This window comes from Scyliorhinus canicula, chromosome 11 (genome assembly GCF_902713615.1).
Source record: "Scyliorhinus canicula chromosome 11, sScyCan1.1, whole genome shotgun sequence".
Taxonomy (NCBI): Eukaryota; Metazoa; Chordata; class Chondrichthyes; order Carcharhiniformes; family Scyliorhinidae; genus Scyliorhinus; species Scyliorhinus canicula.
This window is the reverse complement of record NC_052156.1, coordinates 141,643,900-141,664,256: the sequence shown is the minus strand read 5'-3', so window position 1 is coordinate 141,664,256 and position 20,357 is coordinate 141,643,900. Positions and strand designations below refer to the sequence as shown.

At 50.1% G+C, this 20,357-nt stretch overlaps 2 protein-coding genes across 4 annotated transcripts in view; one reads left to right on the top strand and one right to left on the bottom strand.

Moving 5' to 3' along the window:
• The window catches only part of fbxl13 (F-box and leucine-rich repeat protein 13), a 399,689-nt gene that overhangs the window by 172,152 nt on the left and 207,180 nt on the right, over nt 1–20,357 (top strand). For all 3 annotated transcript variants that reach the window (XM_038811555.1, XM_038811556.1, XM_038811557.1), the window contains exon 11: nt 9,034–9,086. In XM_038811555.1, coding sequence (XP_038667483.1) covers nt 9,034–9,086 — 53 coding nt within the window. The remainder of the gene's footprint in view (nt 1–9,033; nt 9,087–20,357) is intronic.
• Nucleotides 1–20,357, bottom strand: part of lrrc17 (leucine rich repeat containing 17) — a 72,791-nt gene that overhangs the window by 44,511 nt on the left and 7,923 nt on the right. The window lies entirely within an intron of this gene.

The window sequence follows — 20,357 nt, the reverse complement described above, 5'->3', positions numbered from 1 at the left end:
GGTGGTCCATAGGGCACACATGACTGTGGTCTGGATGAGCAGGTTCTTTAAGGGGTGGAGGATAGATTGGGTGCTCTGCAGGGGGTCCTACGAGCCATGTCCATATGTTTTGGGCGTGTCCGAGACTGAGGGATTTCTGGCAGGGGTTTGCTGACGTCATGCCAGAGGTCTTACAAGTGAGGTTGGTGCCGAGTCCAGAGGTGGCGATCTTCGGTGTGTTGGAAGACCTGGGAGCCCAGGGGATGAGAGAGGTCAACGTCCTGGCCTTTGCCACCCTGGTGGCCCAGAGGCAGATCTTACTAAGGTGGAGGGACTCAGAACCCCCGAAGTCGGGGGTGTGGGTTAGTGACATGGTGGGATTTTTCAGACTCAAAAAAATTAAATTCGCCTTGAGGGGTTAGTTGCAGGGGTTTGCTCGGAGGTGGCAACCGTTTATCGACTTCTTTGAGAAAAATTAAGCTGTCAGCGGGGGGGGGGGGGGGGGGGGGGGGGGGGGGGGGGGGGCGGGAGATGAGTAAGGATAGGAGAATCAATGGAGGGGTACAAACACCAATGGTTTGGTGTTTGTACCCGGGGGGGGTTTGTTGGTTATATTGTGTTTTGTTTTTGTTGAAATTTGCTGTTTAAAATTGTTCAAATTATAATGCCTCAATAAAATATTTTCTATTAAAAAATAAAAGGGTGTCAGAGGGAACCAAACCTCCAGTGCCAGAGGACAGCAACGTACAGAGAGCTCCACACTGTGCTGAACCCAACTCAGATTATCACTCTCTCAAAACCACAAACTCAGTGCTCTCTCTCTCTCTCTCTCTCTCTGAAACTTCGAACTCCACATGCACCATTTGCTCCAATTCTGTTTCATCCCACACTTGAATTCAAAAAGTTGAGAAATGGTTGGGCTTCCTACCCGTGTTTCCCATGCACCAAACCTGAATTTGTGTGGGACACGGAAATTCCTGTTCAATTGGGGATTTAATCCCCTCAAGCTGATAATTGTCGGTGGGCGTGCAGCTGGTCCAAGCCTGCGACCGTCAACTAAAGCATCATGTGAGTGTGCGATGATGTCAGGATACATGCCCGACAGCATCACGCACTATTTAATATGCCTCCGGATCGGGTAAAATGCTACCCTTGGAGATAAAGACAGGCGTGAGAATAGTCATGTTCATCATTGACCCTGTATAAAAAACTGATTAATAATATATTACAAACTTGCATCCATGTGCATTTGCATATACTCTTTTCATTATAAATGTTATTACAACTTACAACAAAACTGCTACGTAAAAGATTTCCTTGAAATCATTTCTGGACTTGATGCAGGTTACAATGTAGCTTTGACAGAGTCATCTGGCCACAAAAAGTTAGCACGTTTGTGTCCTTACAGATGCTGCCAGACCTGCTGAGATTTTCCAGCATTTTCTCTTTTGGTTCCAATGCTTTGCATATTGGCACCCTGAGGCAACAACCAATGTGGGATCCACAAAATAAACCAGGAATACCAACTACTACCTGATTATTTGAACCTATGTCTTTAGGAGATCCAGATAACACTGCATCCCCTCCCCAGAAATGCACAAAAAAGTACAAGGCAACTAAGTGCTAGATGCTTAGTAATCTGAATGCTTTCACCCAGCGTCTTGGAGTCAATGGCCGTGTCTTCAAGGCCTCGACGGGGCCGCTGCTTAGCACTGGTTTCCACTATAAGGATCCTCCTGTTCAAACCTTATTCCCTGTGCATTCACTTTATTTTCTGTTTTGACTTACACTTTCTGCATCTGGACAATTAAGAGGACTACACCTTTAACTCTAAAACAGAGGCTTGGAAAGCCACAGTTCTAATCATTCTCTCTCTCTTACCTGATGACCTCCCTAAGGTCCTGAAGAAAAAGCCTTTCTCTCTCTCTCTCTCTCTCCACAGCCAGTTAAACCTGCAGAAAGATTCAGGCCAGCACCAGCTGCAGGCAGGCTGGGTTGTTTGAAAACTTCCTTTTAAAATCTCATATGGAGAACTTGAATCTTCCCTCAGTGAGGCTGATAATTGAGAGTTCTGATTGAATGCACATGCCAAAAGATCCAAACAAACTGGAGTTTCAATACTCTGCGCCCTGAGAAGATTGTCAACTACAACGATTTCAACATCAGCAACAAAGACCCATCTCTCTTTCTTCCACATTTTAATTCCTATCATTTTATCCCTTTCTCTTCCTCCGTGTGCATGATTGGGGAAGAGAGTGGGATGGTCAAAGGGGGGAGGGGAGTAATAGATTAGCTGGGTGTTATTCTAGTTTAATTATAGCATGTTTTAACATGTTTTCTCGTTATCAAGTTTTTTATTAAACTTACAAGTCTTGTGCCTGTAAGTCATTGGAGCAGTCGAGGACCAAAGATCTCAAAAACCTGATTAGAATTATTGGTTAAATCATGTATGTTGGGACCCAGAGGCCTGTGGGGCTGGAATTGACTGCGCACTCGCCCAAGAGGTCATAACACAACACATATGGACCAGGTGACATGGCCCCTGTGGGGGGTGGGGGGGGGGGGGGGGTGGATCTCGCAGGCCATTAGAAACCCACACATTGTCGGGAACAGGATAACAGGATAAGATTGTGCCCTGGCGCTCAGGCACCTTGGCAATGCCAGCCGGTGCCCTGGCAGTGTCCACCTGGTACTGACAGTGCCTGGGTGGTACTGCCAGTGTGCCAGGCTGGCAGTGCCAAGGTACCAGATTGACATTGCCAGGTGTCGGGCTCGGGGGGCCTCGCCCATTGGAGGGAGGGTGATGGGGAGTTCCAGGGGTCTCTAGAAGGTTGGGAGAGGGGGGAGAAAAAGGCAGGGGGGGTCTGAAGAGACCGTAGCTGCCAGTCAAAATGGCGACCTGATCTGCGAGGAGCTGTGAACAGGAAATCAACTAAAGTGTGGCCTTGTCAGGGAGAAACTCCCCGAGGTCCAAAGAAACCGTAAAGTGCCGGTGAAAAGCGGGGTTAATTTCGGTGCTACAGCCATCGAGAAACACCCTACCAAACACCACGCTGAAACCGGACTCGGGGGGGATTCTCCCAAAATGGAAAAGTCCCCTAGCGGTGTGTTTCACCACATGTTTCCCAGCTCTTGGGAAACAATGGCTGTTCATCGTGACTCGTGTTGAATAAATGGCCTCAACGGGGAAGGCACAGCAAAGGCCGCACATAGCCCCATTTTGTACAGTGAGGAGCTCCGTTCGCCAGAATTCCCCATTGTAGCCAGAGATCGGGATGTCTTTTGTCAATGGCGTAATGATCTCCAAGCACCCAGAACAATCCCTGAACCCCCGAACGCACTATAGGAGGGTCCCCGCCCCCAACCTGAACACACTATGGGAGGGTGGGGACCACTCCTACCCCCACCGCCAACTCCCATGCCGGTCATCTCCAGCCCGATCGTGGGTGCAAGAAAATGGCAGCGTGGCACCTTGGCAGTGCCCACTTGGCATCCTGGCAGGGCCCATGCCAACTATCAGCGTCACCTTAGCAGTGCTAGGCTGGCACCCATGTGGCACTGCCATGGTGCTGGGCTGGCACTGCCAAGCACCACTCTTCCCAAAGGACTGTTGTGTTTGGTCCCTTGTACTTTATGAAGTAACTCACCAAACACTTGGATATGTCTAAACCAGGATCCTTTTATTGTGTCTCATGGTAGGATGGCAATCTGATACAGAGCTTGTTATCATGGAGTCCTGCTACTCCTCTGGAACGTACACCTAGCACTGACCAATTGCATGTATGTCTTATTATCCTTTCCTTCTTCTGAAGATGGTTGGATATGTCTCTCTTTATATCCATGTCCGAGGTCACCTGGAGACCGCATGGTGTGCCTGTTACCGCCACCTATTGGTTGGAGTGTGCACACCAATCAACTATGATGTAGCCCATAGGCATGTCACCACATCCCCCTTCCTCACAAAACATTGATATAAAATTATTTTACAAGCAACATTACACATTACATTTTATACAGGTATGGCATGTAGCTGGTACAGTGAGTCAAGTTTTACAAAAAGTGTCCATTTGTATTCTATGCAGACATCATTGTTTCAAGTCAGTGCCCACTTCTTCAGAATCTGGTTCGCCCTGTGTCTTTGAAAGGCCTGTGTCCAAGGCTGCCTATACTTGCGTTACTAGTCGTTTTTGTTTTCTGGCACATTGTTGCTTGTTACCTGCAAGTCCTTTCGATACTGGTTGCCTGGCGTGATGCAGTATTTCTCCCAGCCTGTTCTTTTTCCTTTTCATTTTCTAGACACGGTGAAGTAATCTAGTGTTTCTCTTGGTTGTCTTCTTTGCAGCAGACTCTGGCGTGGCACTGGCTGTCATTATGTGGTGAGGTGTCCGAAGAGGTCTAGGCATCTCCTCATCTCTGGTTGGTGTGAGCACGCCCATTTCTGCGGCCTCATCAACAAGCTGGATCACCTCAGTTTCTCGTGCCAGCATGGAGATTGGAACCGTGGTTGGCAGTCTCACCTCATCTCAGTTTGCTGGAGCATCAGTGACTTGCTCATCATCACTGAAGATGACTATAGTTTCCGGCTTAGCTGATCCAAGCCCTGGGTCTTCTAGATCGAATTTGTGGTCCGTGGACCTACATAATGATATGATCATTAGGCCACCTCTGTCAGTGTCAGAGTCGCCTAATAGTTCAACCTCCACTTCACTGCAATCAGCATCTTCATCTATGTTCTCCCACTCGTCATCTTTGTCGCCGACTGCTTGGGAGTAAGTTACTGGAGCCATTTCAAAGATTTGTGGCAGGCCATCATATATCTCCAAGGCCAGTTTTTCTAATATTAGTACAACTTCTTCTGTCTCTGGTTCCCTCAATAGCCGATCTTCAGTAGTGTCAGCAGCCTTGAATTCTGCATGCGCCATCTCCAAACTCCCGGTCTCCACAGAGTCCATCATGGTCTTGGCGTCCCCCGTGACCACCTCGTCATTGCTTGCAGACCACTGGAGCCATGCCGCTGGAGCTTCACCTGTGCTGCTGGAGAAAAGATGTATAAGCAGTTCGTAGTGTTCATCATCCATCTCACCTTCATCATCCTCAGTAACCTCAAACAGATTTTCATAGAAGTCGGCCTCGGATTCAGCATCATCGTCAATCTTTTCACCTGAAAAATATAACCTTACATATGGAATTACATTTTTTCGAAATAGGGCGCCAAGTTCAAAATCAGCCTTTTGTTTGGCCGCCTAAACTTGGCTTAAAATTTCACCCTGCGGAACTTCAATGGGACTGAAGAAGTTGAAGAATGATTCTTTGGATATGGTTCTTGTCGCTCTTCTTGGATCGATTCGACCCCTGTATTTAGGTTTTGTTCGAATTGTTCGTACTGTTACATTTTTGCCCTCCCTTCAGTCAAGTGTGCAGCCTGTGGAGCCGATGGTCTGAGGCTCACCCATGCATGATTTCAGCGGCCGGGAGTCCAACTTTAATGATCACCTCTTTCATGAAAAACCCATTAGGCCTGACTGTAAACTCCAGAGTGAAGCTCCACGGCTTGTCAATCTCTGTCCATTCAATGCTCACATCTCACAGATGCTTTAATACGGGTTCATCATATCCTCGTATCATGCCATTGAGTCTATGCATTTTCTCCCACACTGTTAACCAGAATTACGGAATGCTCGCCGGCAGTTCCGTCCCATGCCTGGTTTGTCGTCTTCCACTTGGATTTCTTCTAAATCCTCATGCACCATTCATACTGTAATGCCTTGCAGTGATTCACTGTGTTCAGGTGACCAGCTATCTCCTAGGAGATTTAGCCGCCTGACTAGATTCAAGGATTCACATGATTTTATACCAATTACTGAGTCCACATCCAAATCTACAATATGAAAGAGTATTGTGTGCTTTATGTCTGCCATTGAGTGTACTAATTCGGTCTCTAGAGTTAATGTGCCAAAGTCTATCATGATCCCTGACCAATTAGCAAGCCTCGCTGCACATTTAGCTTCTGCAAAGCATGTCGACTTACAAGGTTGGCTGTTGTTTAAGGTCAAAGTCACACCGAATGAAAGTATCATTGAGCATTACCTTCGATTTGAGTACGGACGTAAAGGTTCTTGGAACATTCTGATTGTCTACATGCTTTGTTCCGATTCTGCTTCCATCTTTATTTCTGTTAGTCGTATAGTTTCTCGGAATGATGAGATCAATGAAAAATTGTTCTTCTGTGTTTACCTCATCTACCGCATGCATTGCTCGTGCATGATCCATGGTGCAACACGCAAAGCATTGCTTTGCAAATTGCCCAACATGGCTGCACCTGGAACAAACTTATTCATAGGCTGGACATTGCTGTGGGGAATGTCGAGTGCCACAATTTGGGCACAAAATGGCGGTGGCAGCTCCTGTTGGCCACTGTTGGTCGCCTGCACTGAGCGCACGGGCGGGATTCTTCGGAAACCGGTGGGACGGGCAACTCAGGCGCGAAGGAGTGGCGTGAACCACTCCGGCGTCGGGTCGCCCCGAAGGTGCGGAATCCTCCGCACCTTCAGGCGCTAGGCCGGCGGTGGAGTGGTTTGCGCCACGTCGGCCGGCACAGAAGGGGCTTGGTGCCGCGCCAACCGGCGCCGAAGGGCCTCTGCCGGCCGGCATGAGTTGGCGCATGTGCGGGAGCGCCAGCGTGTGCTGGCGCCATCCCAGCGCATGCACAGGGGGGGGTTCATCTCCGCTCCGGCCATCGCGGACTGGTACACCAGCTGGTGTAGAGGAATAGAGTGCCCCCACGGCACAGGCCCGCCCGTGGATCGGTGGGCTCCGATCGCAGGCCAGGCCACCATGGGGGCACACCCGGGGCCAGATTCCCCCATGCCTCACCCCGCCCCGAGGTCCGTGGAGGTCCTGCCCGTAAATACCTGTTGTAACATACGCCGGCGGGACCCGCCAAAAATGGGCGGCCACTCGGCCAACCACGGGCCTGAGAATCTCCGGGGGGCCGCTGCCAGCAGCCGCTAACCAGTGTGGCGTGATTCCCGCCCCCGCAAAAACACCGGCGCTGGTGAATTCGGCAGCTGGCAGAGCCGGGACTCACGCTGCACCCCCCGGCGATTCTCTGACCTGGCGGGGAGGGCGGAGAATCCCGTTCCACATTTCCTAATGACATTCGTCACAGCACTAATGATGTTGACTTCTTCATCTATGTTTGCGGCAACATTTTTTGAGCACAGGTCGCCTATTCTTTGTGCAGCAATCTCGCTCGCCTTGTAAATCTTTACTGCCTTTTCCGGCACCAAATCTTTCTCCCGCAATAACATCGCCCGAAGCTTATCATCAAGCAAACCAAAGACAATTTGATCGCGGATTAAGGAAGATTTTAAGTCACTGAAATTGCATGAATGGGCTTTCAGCCTCAAGTCTATGACAAAACTGTCAAATGATTCACCAGGTCTCTGTGTATGCAGACGAAACATATAGTGCCCAAAAGTTTCATTCTTCTTGGGGAACAATGCTTATCGAATTGATTTATCACTTCATCAAAGTTCTTCTGATCCTACTCACTTTCAAAGACAAATGAGTTATATAGTTTGAACACTTGTGAACCTGCCAATATTAGCAGCAACACGATTTGCCTTTCATCAGACTGGGCCTGCAGACCATGCCTGAAACATAAAGTTTGAACTACTGTTTGAACAGCCACCAGTTCTCACCTATATTACCAGATACTTGAAGCTGGTGGGGGGCCCGCAGTCCATCCATCTCGAGCTTCAGCATTTTTTATGTGTTGGGTCGCCTCAGGTTGCAGTGCACCAGACTGGCCTTCAAGCCAAATGCCTAACCTTGTCACTGCCGTTGCCAACTTCAAATCTTCAGCACTCGTGGTACCATGTTGTGTTTGGTCCCTTGTACTTTGTGAAGTAATTCACCAAACACTTGGATATGTCCAAACCTTTTATTGCGTCTTGTGTGCTGGAATGGCAGTCTGATACAGAGCACATTATCATGGAGTCTGGCTCCCCCTCTGGAATTGATACCTAGCACTGACCAATTACATGGACATCTTATTACCCCCTCCTTCTTCTGAAGATGGCCGGATGTGTCTCACTTTATATCCGGGTTCCAGGTCACATGACCTTGGTCTGGAGACTGCATGGGGTGCTTGTACCGCCACCTGATGGTTGGAGGTAGCACACCATCCAACTATGATATAGCTCATGGACATATCACCACAGAGGCCTCCGATCTTCTGGGAGACCCCCACAAGTGTCGTTCCGTCTGGTCACCATTTGTGGGGACCAGTGCTGAATGGCGCTCGCCCAAGGTCTCTGAGGTGAAAGGGTTGAACCCCAAAGTCTCAGGGACCTCGGGAACCTGTACATTAGAGTGATGCTTAATGCCTCACTCTAATATGCAGATTTGTTTAAATGTGATCCCACCCATTGTCGGTGAGATTCACAGCGCAATGTCTCATGAGATCACGATGGATCTTGCAAGGTGTGGCAAGCGGGATAGATCCTGGGAGTGGGGTCTCCTGGCTTCCAACGGCTACGCTGCACCGCGGCAAGCTGCTTTTCAGGCACAGCGTGGTCATTGGATCGCACCCTTAATTTCAAGCCCATTGGATCAAACCCCCTATCTAAACATAATGCAAAAACATGCAATAATATGTTTGCGCTGATGGATTTTTAATAAACCAATTGGGTCACTCAAAAATGCATTTTGAAAAACTCAACTGATACAATTTCAGTTTTTCAAAATAAAGTTTTAAGCAAAAAATCTTCCAAAAAATATATATTTCACATTAATTATAATTGGGTTTATCCATTGAATTTTTGCATTTTTAGAACAAATTTCCAAAATACAAAAATGGATTTTAATTGTGTTGCCAATGATCATAAATTATTGTAGGCTGTGATGCCGTTATTATGTGGCATAAATGCTCCTTTTTTTATAAACTAGCCATACCCTTCAATTCAACATGCGCAACATCAAGAGCGATACTTTTATCGTACAAAATGAACATTCATTGTGTATTATATAATTCTTAATTGTGTATTTCAGGTGACTGTCGCAATCTGCAGGATCTAAATTTAACTCAATGTACAAGTTTAACAGTAAGTAGAAAGCTTCTTACTCAAAATTCTAAAATGCTGGGATACAGATGTATCAGTACCGAGACAAATGACTATTCTTTATTAATGGAGGCTATTTTAACTCACCCTCTGTTGAGAATGACGTGATTGAGCAATTGAAAGAGAAAGGCAGGATCAGAATATTGAACTTGATGATCCTGCTTCTACTTTCTATGTATGTTTCTATGTATGCAGAAGCTGCATTTCCTGCTCTTTTGCTGCTATTTTGGATTACAATGCTGCTGGTTTGCTAGAGACAATCACCGAACTTCAATCACCGGGCAGTTGCAATGCAATTAGGGTCCCGTGACATCAATGTGAAACTGATTCCATTTTAACTCCAACCTGAGCAGGGATTCTGCTGTGACTTTCCCACAAGATCAGATTGACAGCTGTCAGAAGTTCAAAGTGACTTTGAAGGCAAGTTTAATAAAAACTTTCCTCTGATGAGCCATGATGCACTATCAATTACGATGAGACGAGAGTAGTATGTAATCGAGGCTTTATTACACAGAGATGTGTAGCCTCCTACTGCAGCTGTCGAAATGGCTGCTGTTCGGAGAGCACACACATTTGTACTCTGCCTACTGGCTGGGACCAGCAGGCAGGGATCTACCCCCGTACCTGTAGTACAGGGGCCTTACCGTAATACCATATATACAATATAATACAACAGTGGTGACTACCACATTCACCCCCTGTTAAAAATGAGTCCAGCGGGGTGGTGGAAAACTAGATACATACAGATTGGTTTTTAAATTACAGAGAAGGTTACAACTTTATACGATGGGGCACCTTGATCTGTCGTTGAGAGCGCCGCAGTGCTGGTGGCGACTCAGGCGTTGGCTTGGTCTTCGGTGACTCCGGGAGCATGTAGAAATCCTCTTCATCCCCGGGTGGGAGCAAGGGGAGGACGGATTGTCCTGGAGCAGGGGCTGCGGTCGGGTGCGCGGGGGGGAGGGAGGGTGGCGCTGGGGCAGAGGGGGGTGTGTGTGGGGACCCAGCTGGTGTCAGGTCCCTGAGGGAGACTGCGCCTTGGCGGCCGTCAGGGTATGCTACGTAGGCGTACTGCGGGTTTGCGTGGAGTAGCTGTACCCTCTCAACCAACGTGGAGCCACACGTGCTTGCGGAGGAGAACGGGTCCTGGAGCTGCCAGTCACGTTGGGAGCGAAACCCCGGAGGTGGACTTCCTGGGGAAGGCAAAGAGACGTTCATGGGGGGTTTCATTAGTCACGGTGCACAGGAGCGACTGAATGGAGTGAAATGCGTCGGGGAGGACTTCCTGCCAGCGGGAGGCCGGGAGATTTCTGGGCCGTAGGGCCAGCTGGACGGCCTTCCAGACTGTCCCATTCTCCCGCTCCACCTGCCCGTTTCCCCTGGGGTTGTAGCTGGTTGTCCTCCTTGAGGTAATGCCCCTATTGAGCAGGTACTGGCGCAGCTCATCGCTCATAAATGAGGATCCCTGGTCGCTGTGGACGTTGGCGGGAAAAGCGAACAGAGCAAAGATGGTGTTAAGGGTTTTGATGATGGTGGCAGACATCATATCAGGGCATGGGCGGCGAAAGGGAATCGGGAATACTCGTCGACCACATTAGGAAAGTACGTGTTGCGGTCGGTGGAGGCGAGGGGCCTTTTGAAGTCCACGCTAAGGCATTCAAAGGGGCGGGAGGCCTTCACCAGGTGCGCACGGTCTGGCCAGTAGAAGTGCGGTTTACACTCCGCGCAGACCTGGCAATCTCTGGTGATAGCCCTGACTTCCTTGATGGAGTAGGGCAGATTGCGGGCCTTAATGAAGTGGTAAAAGCGGGTGACTCCTGTGTGACAGAGTTCATCGTGCAGGGTCGGGAGTCGGTCCACTTGTGCACTGGCACATGTACCTCGGGACAGGGGCGATACAAAATCTCGTAATTGTAGATGGAGAGCTCGATCCTCCACCTCAAGATTTTATAATTTTTGATCTTACTCTGCTGTGTGTTAAACATGAAGGCAACCGACCGTTGGTCAGGGAGAAGAGTGAATCTCCTGCCGGCCATGTAATGCCTCCAATGTCGCACAGCTTCAACGATCGCTTGGGCCTCCTTTTCGACGGAGGAATGCCAAATTTCGGAGGCATGGAGGATGCGGGAAAAGAATGCCACGGGCCTGCCTGGTTGAGGGTGGCAGCCAGAGAGGCATCTGATGCATCGCTCTTGACTTGGAAGGGGAGAGTCTCATCGACCGCATGCATCGTGGCCTTGGCGATGTCGGCCTTGATACGGTTGAAGGCCTGGTGAGCCTCGGCCGTCAGTGGGAAAGCGGTGGATTGAATGAGTGTGTAGGCCTTGCCGCATAGTTTGGGACCCACTGGGCGTAGTATGAAAAGAACCGCAGGCATCGTTTGAGGGCCTTGGGGCAGTGGGGGAGGGGGAGTTCCATGAGGAGGCGCACGCGGTCAGGGTCGGGCCCTAGAACTCCGTTCTGAACCACATTGTCGAGGATGGCTAATCGGTTTGTGCTGAACACACACTTCTTGTTGTAAGTTAGGTTGAGGAGTGTGGCGGTGTGGAAAAATTTGGAAAGGTTAGCGTCGTGGTCCTGCTGGTCGTGGCCGCAGATGGTGACGTTGTCCAGGTACGGGAAAGTGACCCGCAGCCCGTACCGGTCAACCATTCCGTCCATCTCCCATTGGAAGACCGAGACCGTGATGGTGACGCCGAAGGGAACCCTAAGGAAATGGTAACGGCGGCCGTCTGCTTCAAATGCAGTGTATGGGCAGTCTGCCTTACGGATGGGGAGCTGGTGGTAGGCAGATTTCAGGTCCACTGTCGAGAAGACCCGGTACTGTGCAATCTGATGGACCATATCAGATATGCGTGGGACGGGGTAGGCGTCGAGCTGCGTGTACTGATTGATGGTCTGACTGTAGTCAACGACCATCCTGTTTTTCTCCCCAGTTTTGACCACGACCACTTGGGCTCTCCAGGGGCTGATGCTGGCCTCGATGATACCTTCCCGCAGCAGCCACTGGACCTCAGACCTGATGAAGGTCCTGTCCTGGGCGCTGTACCGTCTGCTCCTGGTGGCAATAGGTTTGCAATCCGGGCTGAGGTTTGCAAATAGGAAAGGTGGGTCGACCTTAAGGGTCGTGAGGCCACAAATAGTAAGGGGTGGTAGGGGCCCGTCAAATTTCAGGGTTCGGCTCTGAAGGTTGCATTGGAAGTCCAGGCCGAGTAGCAAGGCAGCGCAGAGGTTGGGAAGGACGTAGAGCCGGAAGCCACTGAACTCTACGCCCTGGATGGTGAGGGTGCCGATGCAGTACCCCCCGATCTCCACGGAGTGGGATCTGGAGGCCAGGGAGATTCTTTGGTTAGCAGGGTGTACCACGAGGGAGCAGCGCCTTACCGTGTTGGGGTGGATGATGCTCTCAGTGCTCCCGGAGTCCAGAAGGCAGGATATCTCGTGCCCGTCGACCTTCACCTTTGTCGACGCGGTCGCGGGGTTGTGCGGTTGAGACTGGTCGATCGTGACCGAGGCGAGACACGGCTGGTCTTCGTCGCTTGCAGGCGATGAGCAGCCCAATGAGGTGCCCGACGGGCAGGGGTACTGAGGCGGGGAAGGTGGCGGCACCCATGGGCCGCATGTGCCCTAGGGAGGCAAGATGGCGGCGCCCTCGGGCCGCACGTGTCCTGGGGCAGGCAAGATAGCGGAGCCCATTCGTTCCGAGGCAAGCAAGATGGCGGCACCCACGGGCAGCACATGTCGTGGGTGGAGCAAGATGGTAGCGCTCATGGGCCGCACATGGTCTAAGGAGAGGAATATGGCGGCGCCCACTGGCCGCACGTGGGGGGTGCAGGGACAATAGTGCCGATTGAGCGGGCCTGGCACACTGCAGCGAAATGTCCCTTCTTGCCACAAGCCTTGTAGAGTGCACTCCGCGCCGAGCAGCGCTGCCGGGGGTGTTTTGTCTCTCCGCAGAAGTAGCACTTGGGTCCCCTGGGGTTGGTTAGCTGCCGCACGGCGCAGGTGTGGGGTTGGCTGGGAGCGGTCGCTGATGGGGCCCATGATGGTGTGACCACTGGTGGGGTCCACGATGCACAGGGTGGGGTGGGCCGTGCTGTCGGGGGCATAAGCCTGTACGTTGCGTGAGGCGACTGTGAGCGAGAGAGCTAGTTTCTTGGTCACCGCGAGGTCAAGCGTGGCCCCTTCTAAGAGGTGCTGGCGGATGTAGTCAGACCCTATGCCAATAACGAACGCGTCTCTCATTAGCAGGTTCGAATGTTCAGTAGCCGAAATGGTCAGTCTCTCACCAGGGCGAGCAGGGCACGCCAGAAATCTTCCACAGACTCACTAGGAAGTTGGTGCCGCGTGGACAGGATGTACAGGCGTAGATTTTGTTGGTCGGCTGAGTGTAATTCCCCTTCAGTAGCGCCATGGCCTCTGCCTAGGTAGGCGCGTCCTGGACGATGTGGAAGATGTTGGAGCTCAGCCGCGTGTACAGAATCTGGAGCTTCTGTGCTTCTGAGATTGGGTCTGGCGCAGACCTGATGTATGCTTTAAAGCAAGCTAGCCAATGTGCGAAGTCCTTTTTGGCGTTGTCTGCTTGAGGATGCAGCTGCAGGCGATCCGGCTTGATGCGGAGGTCCATCTCCTGAAAAATCCCTGTGTAATAAATTGATGCACTATCAATTACGACGAGACGAGAGTAGAATGTAATTGAGGCTTTATTACACAGAGATATGTGGCCTCCTACAGCAGCTGGTGAAATGGCTGCTGTTCGGAGAGCACACACATTTATACTCCGCCTACTGGGCGGAGCCAGCAGGCAGGGATCTACCACGTACCTGTAGTACAGGGGCCTTACCGTAATACCATATATACAATATAATACAACAGTGGTGACTACCACAAGCCACAAGTACCATTTTCCACTCGGCAGTGTAAAGATGAGTTAAAGTACTGAAGGCCTCAAAATTAACCTGTGAGTGCTCAAAGCTGGCTGAGGGGTAAAAGTTTGCTATGTGTCACCATTTTATTTGACCAAATAGCAGGCATTATAGCTTAGCTCAGTGCTTTACTTTGCCACTATCCGTGCACATATACATTCCATCAGGGACACTAGGGCTGGATTCTCTGGTCCCAGCCGCATGTTTCTTGGCAGTTTGCTGGCGGCGAGATTCTCTCCTCCTGCTTTTTGTCAATGAGATTTCCTATTGAAGCCACCCACACCGCAGGAAAACCTGCAGCCGGGGGTGCGTTGCCGGCGAAACAGAAAAACGGTCGGAGATTTCCGGCCTAGATATCATATAGAAGAAACATTCTTGAATGTTTCATTCTTGAAACATCCATGAATACATAGACAATGGAACCAGTGTTCCAGGTGAGACCAACCAATCCAGGCAGGCAAGGGATTGAAATGGAGGGCAGAACCGTCACAGAAATTGGCAATGTCCAATGACAGGAAGGGAAAACGGCTTTGGACTCGCCGACTCCAATGGGGTTTTCTTCCGCCATATTGTGGGGCACTTAAGGCAAAAAGTGAACAGCCACGGGTTTCACGTCTTATCACAGGCAGGGCAGCCTCTAATTTGCTCATCCTGCTGTGACCTCAGAGATTCATTAATCTGAGCAGCATGTTAAAGGCTGCCCCTGCCCAGAGCAAGCTCTCTCCCATGGCTCAGGAAGCTGCTACGAACTGATGGCTGACTGTTGTAACCCTCAGGGAGGTCACAAGATCAGGATAATTAGACTCCAGGTGGCCTCCCTGAATATGACTTGCCCTGATAAAGAGGGGGCAAGGTTTCCCCCTTAACTTCGAGCTCAGCTCTCTAGTATAAAAACCCCAGCCTGGGAGTAGGTCGAAAAGGTAGCCCTTCAGGGAGTGGAGAGTGTAATATTGTGAATAAATGGAGTCTTTGTTTTCTACCTGGCTGATCCATACGTGCTGCATTAACTGACAAAACCTGAAAATATGCTGCTCTCAAATTTAGTGATGCTTGCTTCAAGCGCTTTCCAAACGCAGTGGGGGCCTGCTGTGATGTCCTCTATCCCTGCTGTGGGCAAAGACCACCAAGCAAGGACAAAAATCCAGTGTGGGAAGTGATGGCAGCGATGGTCAGCGGCAACACTCTCCAAAGGAATACAGTCATCCAGTGCCGAAAGAGGATGAACGATCTCCTCCAATCCACCACGTTGAGCCACTCTTCTCATCGCTTTCTTTTTAAAAATAATATTTCATTAAGGTATTTGAACATTTTTATAACCGTAACAAAAACAATGACATCAACATGGTAAAATAAACATTTTCCCCCCCTCCCCCAGCCCAGCCCAATCTTTACACACCTTAACCATACAACAACAATCCACCCCCACCCCCCTTGGAATACTGCATCTGCTGACATTTTTTATTTTCCCTGAGAAAGTCGACGAACGGCTGCCACCTCCAGGAGAACACTAACATTGACCCTCTTAAGGCAAACTTTATTTTCTCAAGACTGAGAAACTCAGTCATGTCGTTAACCCAGGTCTCTACACTCGGGGGCTTCGGGTCACTATACATTAATAAGATCCGACTCTGGGCTACCAGGGAGGCAAAGGCCAGGACGACGGCCTCTTTCGCCCCCTGAACTCCCGGATCTTCCGACACTCCAAAGATCGCTACCTCCGGACTCGGCACCACCCGTGTTTTCAGCACCGTCGACATTGCCTTAGCAAAACTCTGCCAAAACCTTCTAAGCTTCGGGCATGCCCAAAACATGTGGACATGATTTGTTGGGCTTCCTGCGCACCTCGCACACCTACCCTCTACCCCGATAAAACCTGCTCATCCTAGCCGCTGTCATGTGTGCCCGGTGGACTACCTTAAATTGTATCAGGCTAAGACTGGCGCACCATGAGGAGGTATTAACCCTGCTGAGGGCATCCGTCCATAGACCCGCCTCTATCTCTCCTCTAGCTCGTCCTCCCACTTGCCCTTAAGCTCCTTCACCTTTCCTCCGTCTCCGAAAGCTCCTGGTAAATATCCGATTCCTTCCCCTCTCCCACCCAGGTACTGGAAACTACTCTATCCTATATCCCCCGTGGCGACAGCAGCGGATAGGCCGGCATCTGTTTTCTCAGGATGTCGCAAATACCTAAAACCATTCCCTGCTGGCAATTTAAATTTATCCTCCAAAACCTTCAAGCTGGGAAAGGTCCCATCTATAAATAGATCCCCCATCCTTCTAATTCCTGCCCTCTGCTAGCTCCGGAACCCACCACCTAGCCGGTACAAACCTGTGCTTGTTATAAATCGGGGTCCAAATTGATGCTCCCTCCACTCTCTTATATCTCTTCCACTGCCCCCAGATCCTCAGAGCTGCCTCTACCACCGGACTTGGGGAGTATCGGGCCGGCGGGAACGGCAGAGGTGCCATTACCAATGCTCCAAAACTGGTGTCTTTACATGACGCTGCCTCCATCCGCTCCCATGCCGACCTCCCCCCACTATCCACTTCCTGATCATGGCTATATTAGCTGCCCAGTAGTAATTGCAGAAGTTCAGTAGCGCCAACCCAGCCTCCCCCCCGACTGCGCTCCACAAAGCCCAAAATAATCTTATTCACCCGCTTGAGAAAGGCCTTAGGGATGAAGATGGGGAGGCACTGAAAGACAAACAGAAATCTGTGGAGGACCGTCATTTTCACGGCCTATACCCACCCCGCCAGTGATAGCGGGAGCATGTCCCATCTCTTAATGTCGCCTTCCATTTGTTCTACCAACCGGGATAGGTTTAACTTGTGTAGTACCTCCCATTTCCAGGCCACCTGGATTCCCAGATATTGCAAGCTCTTCCCTACCATTCTAAGTGGCAGCTCTCCCAGTCTCTTATCCTGCCCTCTTGCCTGGATCGCAAACATCTCGCTTTTCCCCATGTTCAATTTATACCCCGAAAAATTGCCAAATTCCCCCAAGATTTGCATTACTTCCCCCATTCCCTCCAACGGGTCCGTAATGTACAAGAGCAGGTCATCTACGTAGAGCGAGACCCGGTGCTCCTCCCCCCCTCCCCGAACCAGGCCTTTCCAGTTCCTGGAGGCTCTTAACACCATGGCCAATGGCTCTATGGCCAGAGCAAACAGTAACGGGGAGAGGGGGCACCCTTGCCTTGTCCCTCGGTGTAGTTCAAAATACCCCAACCTCAGCCAGTTCGTACGCACACTCGCTACTGGTGCCTGATAGAGCAACTGCACCCAGTCAATAAAGCCTTCACCAAATCCAAACCTTCCCAGTGCCTCCCACAAGTAATTCCACTCCACCCAAACAAAACCATCTCCGCATCCATTGCTACCACCACCGCCGCCTCCTCTCCTTCTGAGGGCATCATAATAACATTTCAAACATTGGCCTTGAGTTGCCTGCCCTTAACAAATCCCGTCTGGTTTTTCCCGATCACCCCCGGGACACAGTCCTCTGTCCTTGTGGCCAGTATCTTAGCCAGCAGCTTGGAATCTACATTTAGTAGAGAAATCGGCCTGTATAACCCGCATTGCTCCGGATCCGTCTCCCGTTTAAAGATAAATGAAATTGAGGCCTGCAACATTGTTGGGGGGAGGACTCCCTTCTCGCTTGCTTCGTTAAATGTCCTCACCAGCATTGGGCTCAATATCTCTGAAAACTTCTGATAAAATTCCACCGGGAAGCCATCAGGCCCCGGCATGCCCACCAGCCCCTTGATTATTTCCTCAATTTCAATTGGGGCTCCCAGCCCCTCCACCAGGTCCTCCTCCATCCTAGGGAACCTCGAATGATCCAGAAATTGCCTCATCCCCTCCACCCCAGCCGGGGGTTCCGACTCATATAATTTACTATAAAAGTCCTTAAACACCTCATTCACCCCCGCTGGGTCCAGGACAGTATTACCGTCTCTACTCTTTACTTTACCTATCTCCCTGGCTGCCTCTCTTTTCCTGAGCTGGTGCGCCAACATTCTGCTCGCCTTTCCCCCGTACTCATAGATCGCTCCCCTTGCCTTCCTCAATTGTTCTACTCCTTTCCCTGTCAACAGCCCAAACTCCACCTGTAACCTCCGCCACTCCCTCAGTAGCCCCGCTTCCGGGGCCTCCAAGTATCTCCTGTCCACCTGGAGCATCTCCTCCACTAATCTATCCCTCTCAGCTAATTCCACCTTTTCTCTGTAGGCCCGTATCGAGATTAATTCCCCTCTGACTCCTGTGTTCAAAGCTTCCCAGACCGTCGCTGCAGAGACCTCCCCCGTATCATTTGTTTCCAGGTAGTTCAGGATGGACTTGTTAACCCGCCAACAGACCACCTCGTCCGCTAGCAACACCACATCCAGTCTCCACAGCGGGCGTTGCCCTTTCTCCACACTAACCCATAGATCCACCCAGTGCAGGGCATGATCCGACACTGCAATTTCCGAGTACTCAGTATCCACCACCTTCGGTATTAGCGCCCTGCCCAGAACAAAAAAGTCAATGCGAGAGTATACCTTGTGAACATGTGAAAAAAAGGAAAACTCCTTCGTCCTCAGCCATGCAAACCTCCATGGGTCTACCCCCCCCCCCCCCCATCTATTCCATAAAACCCTTCAATTCCTTTGCCGGAGCCAGCCTCGTCTCTGTCCTGGATTTGGACTGGTTACATCCGGATCAATGACTGTGTTGATCCGGTATTCATGTAGCTTGTCCAGTTCATTTTCTCGTCAATGGTGACCCCCAGGATGTTGATAGTGGAGGATTCAGCAATGTTTATGCCATTGAATGTCAAGGGTGTTATCAACCTTGATGATGTTATAACTGGACGAGAAGATCCCACAATAGAACCCTGGCTCAAAAGACTAACTTTTTTGAATAAATTGTGAAGGAACAAAGGAGCACTGGACCACTAATTAGTTTTTTTAAATATATATTTTTATTGGAGTTTTTCAATTTTTACAAATAATGCATAAAGCCTCAAAACTGGTACATTACAGCAGTGCTTTCAAACTTTTATTCCATTTTTACCATCTGACCGACCTTCACGACCATGCCGGCCAGACTCATAATTTTGACTATCTTTATTGCGACAGGTAAGCCTGCTTGGTCCTCACAATCTAATTTGCTTTATCATTCAATCTTACATTTCTGGATGGTTTGTTCATCAGAGGTCCTGGAGCTCACACCAGCACTGCTTTGTCCTGTCGTGGACTCTCCTGCGAAGCTCTCTCCAGCAGGTTCAGTTGTGAGATCCTACCCTGTTTGTGTCACTGGCCCTCTCTTCCGTAGTCCAAAAAGATCCATCTTCAATTCTTCACACAGTCCTGCTGCATGCTTGCTGGTAGCTATAAAATGGTGGAAGCTCTGCTCAGTAATTTCACGCCCAGAGCACGTGACGTCAGTGTACTGGGCATGTGACCTGCTCTCTGTCACCGTTTCTGGTGGGAAGATCAATTTAAAAAGAAAACAATCTGCTCCTGGAACAGCTCATTGATGTACAGAGGTGGCGGTCTTTCCTGTTATGCTCCGGGCCTGCGCACTGCTACGCCTGGCTGAGCAGACATGCATGTGTGGAGCAGCCGGCATTCTTGAAAGCCGGTCGTGGACCACATTTTTGAAAGCCAGCCGCGACCGTTGGGCACTTCTTCTTACGATTGGGAAAGCCACGACTGATATCTCCGTGACCCTCCTGACACCCATACGTGACCCACCTTAGGGTGCGACCCTAAGTTTGAAAATGATTGCATTACAGAATAAATGCTTCAGCATACATAAATACAGAAAAAGACAGGAGGACACCAAAGCAGTTAGTTAGCTTAGTCATTAATCTTGGTGCCTCCGTTTATACCAGAAAGACAGTAAGCGGATGAACTAGTGATTGAGGGACAAGAGGAGAAAGCTATGAAAACATGGCAAAGTGGCACCCACCTTCAAATGTAATGATTGTTCATACATCCCACAAGAATGTGGGATAGGATTTGCGTGCCACGCTCCAGCGCGCACCAAAATATGCGTCGGAAACATTAGGGAACTTCAAGCAGCTATTGGATAGGTACATGGATTACGGTAGAATGATGGCGTGTAGATTAATTTGTTGTTAAGGGCAGCACGGTAGCATTGTGGATAGCACAATTGCTTCACAGCTCCAGGGTCCCAGGTTCGATTCCAGCTTGGGTCACTGTCTGTGCGGAGTCTGCACATCCTCCACGTGTGTGCATGGGTTTCCTCCGGGTGCTCCGGTTTCCTCCCACAGTCCAAAAATGTGCAGGTTAGGTGGATTGGCCATGATAAATTGCCCTTA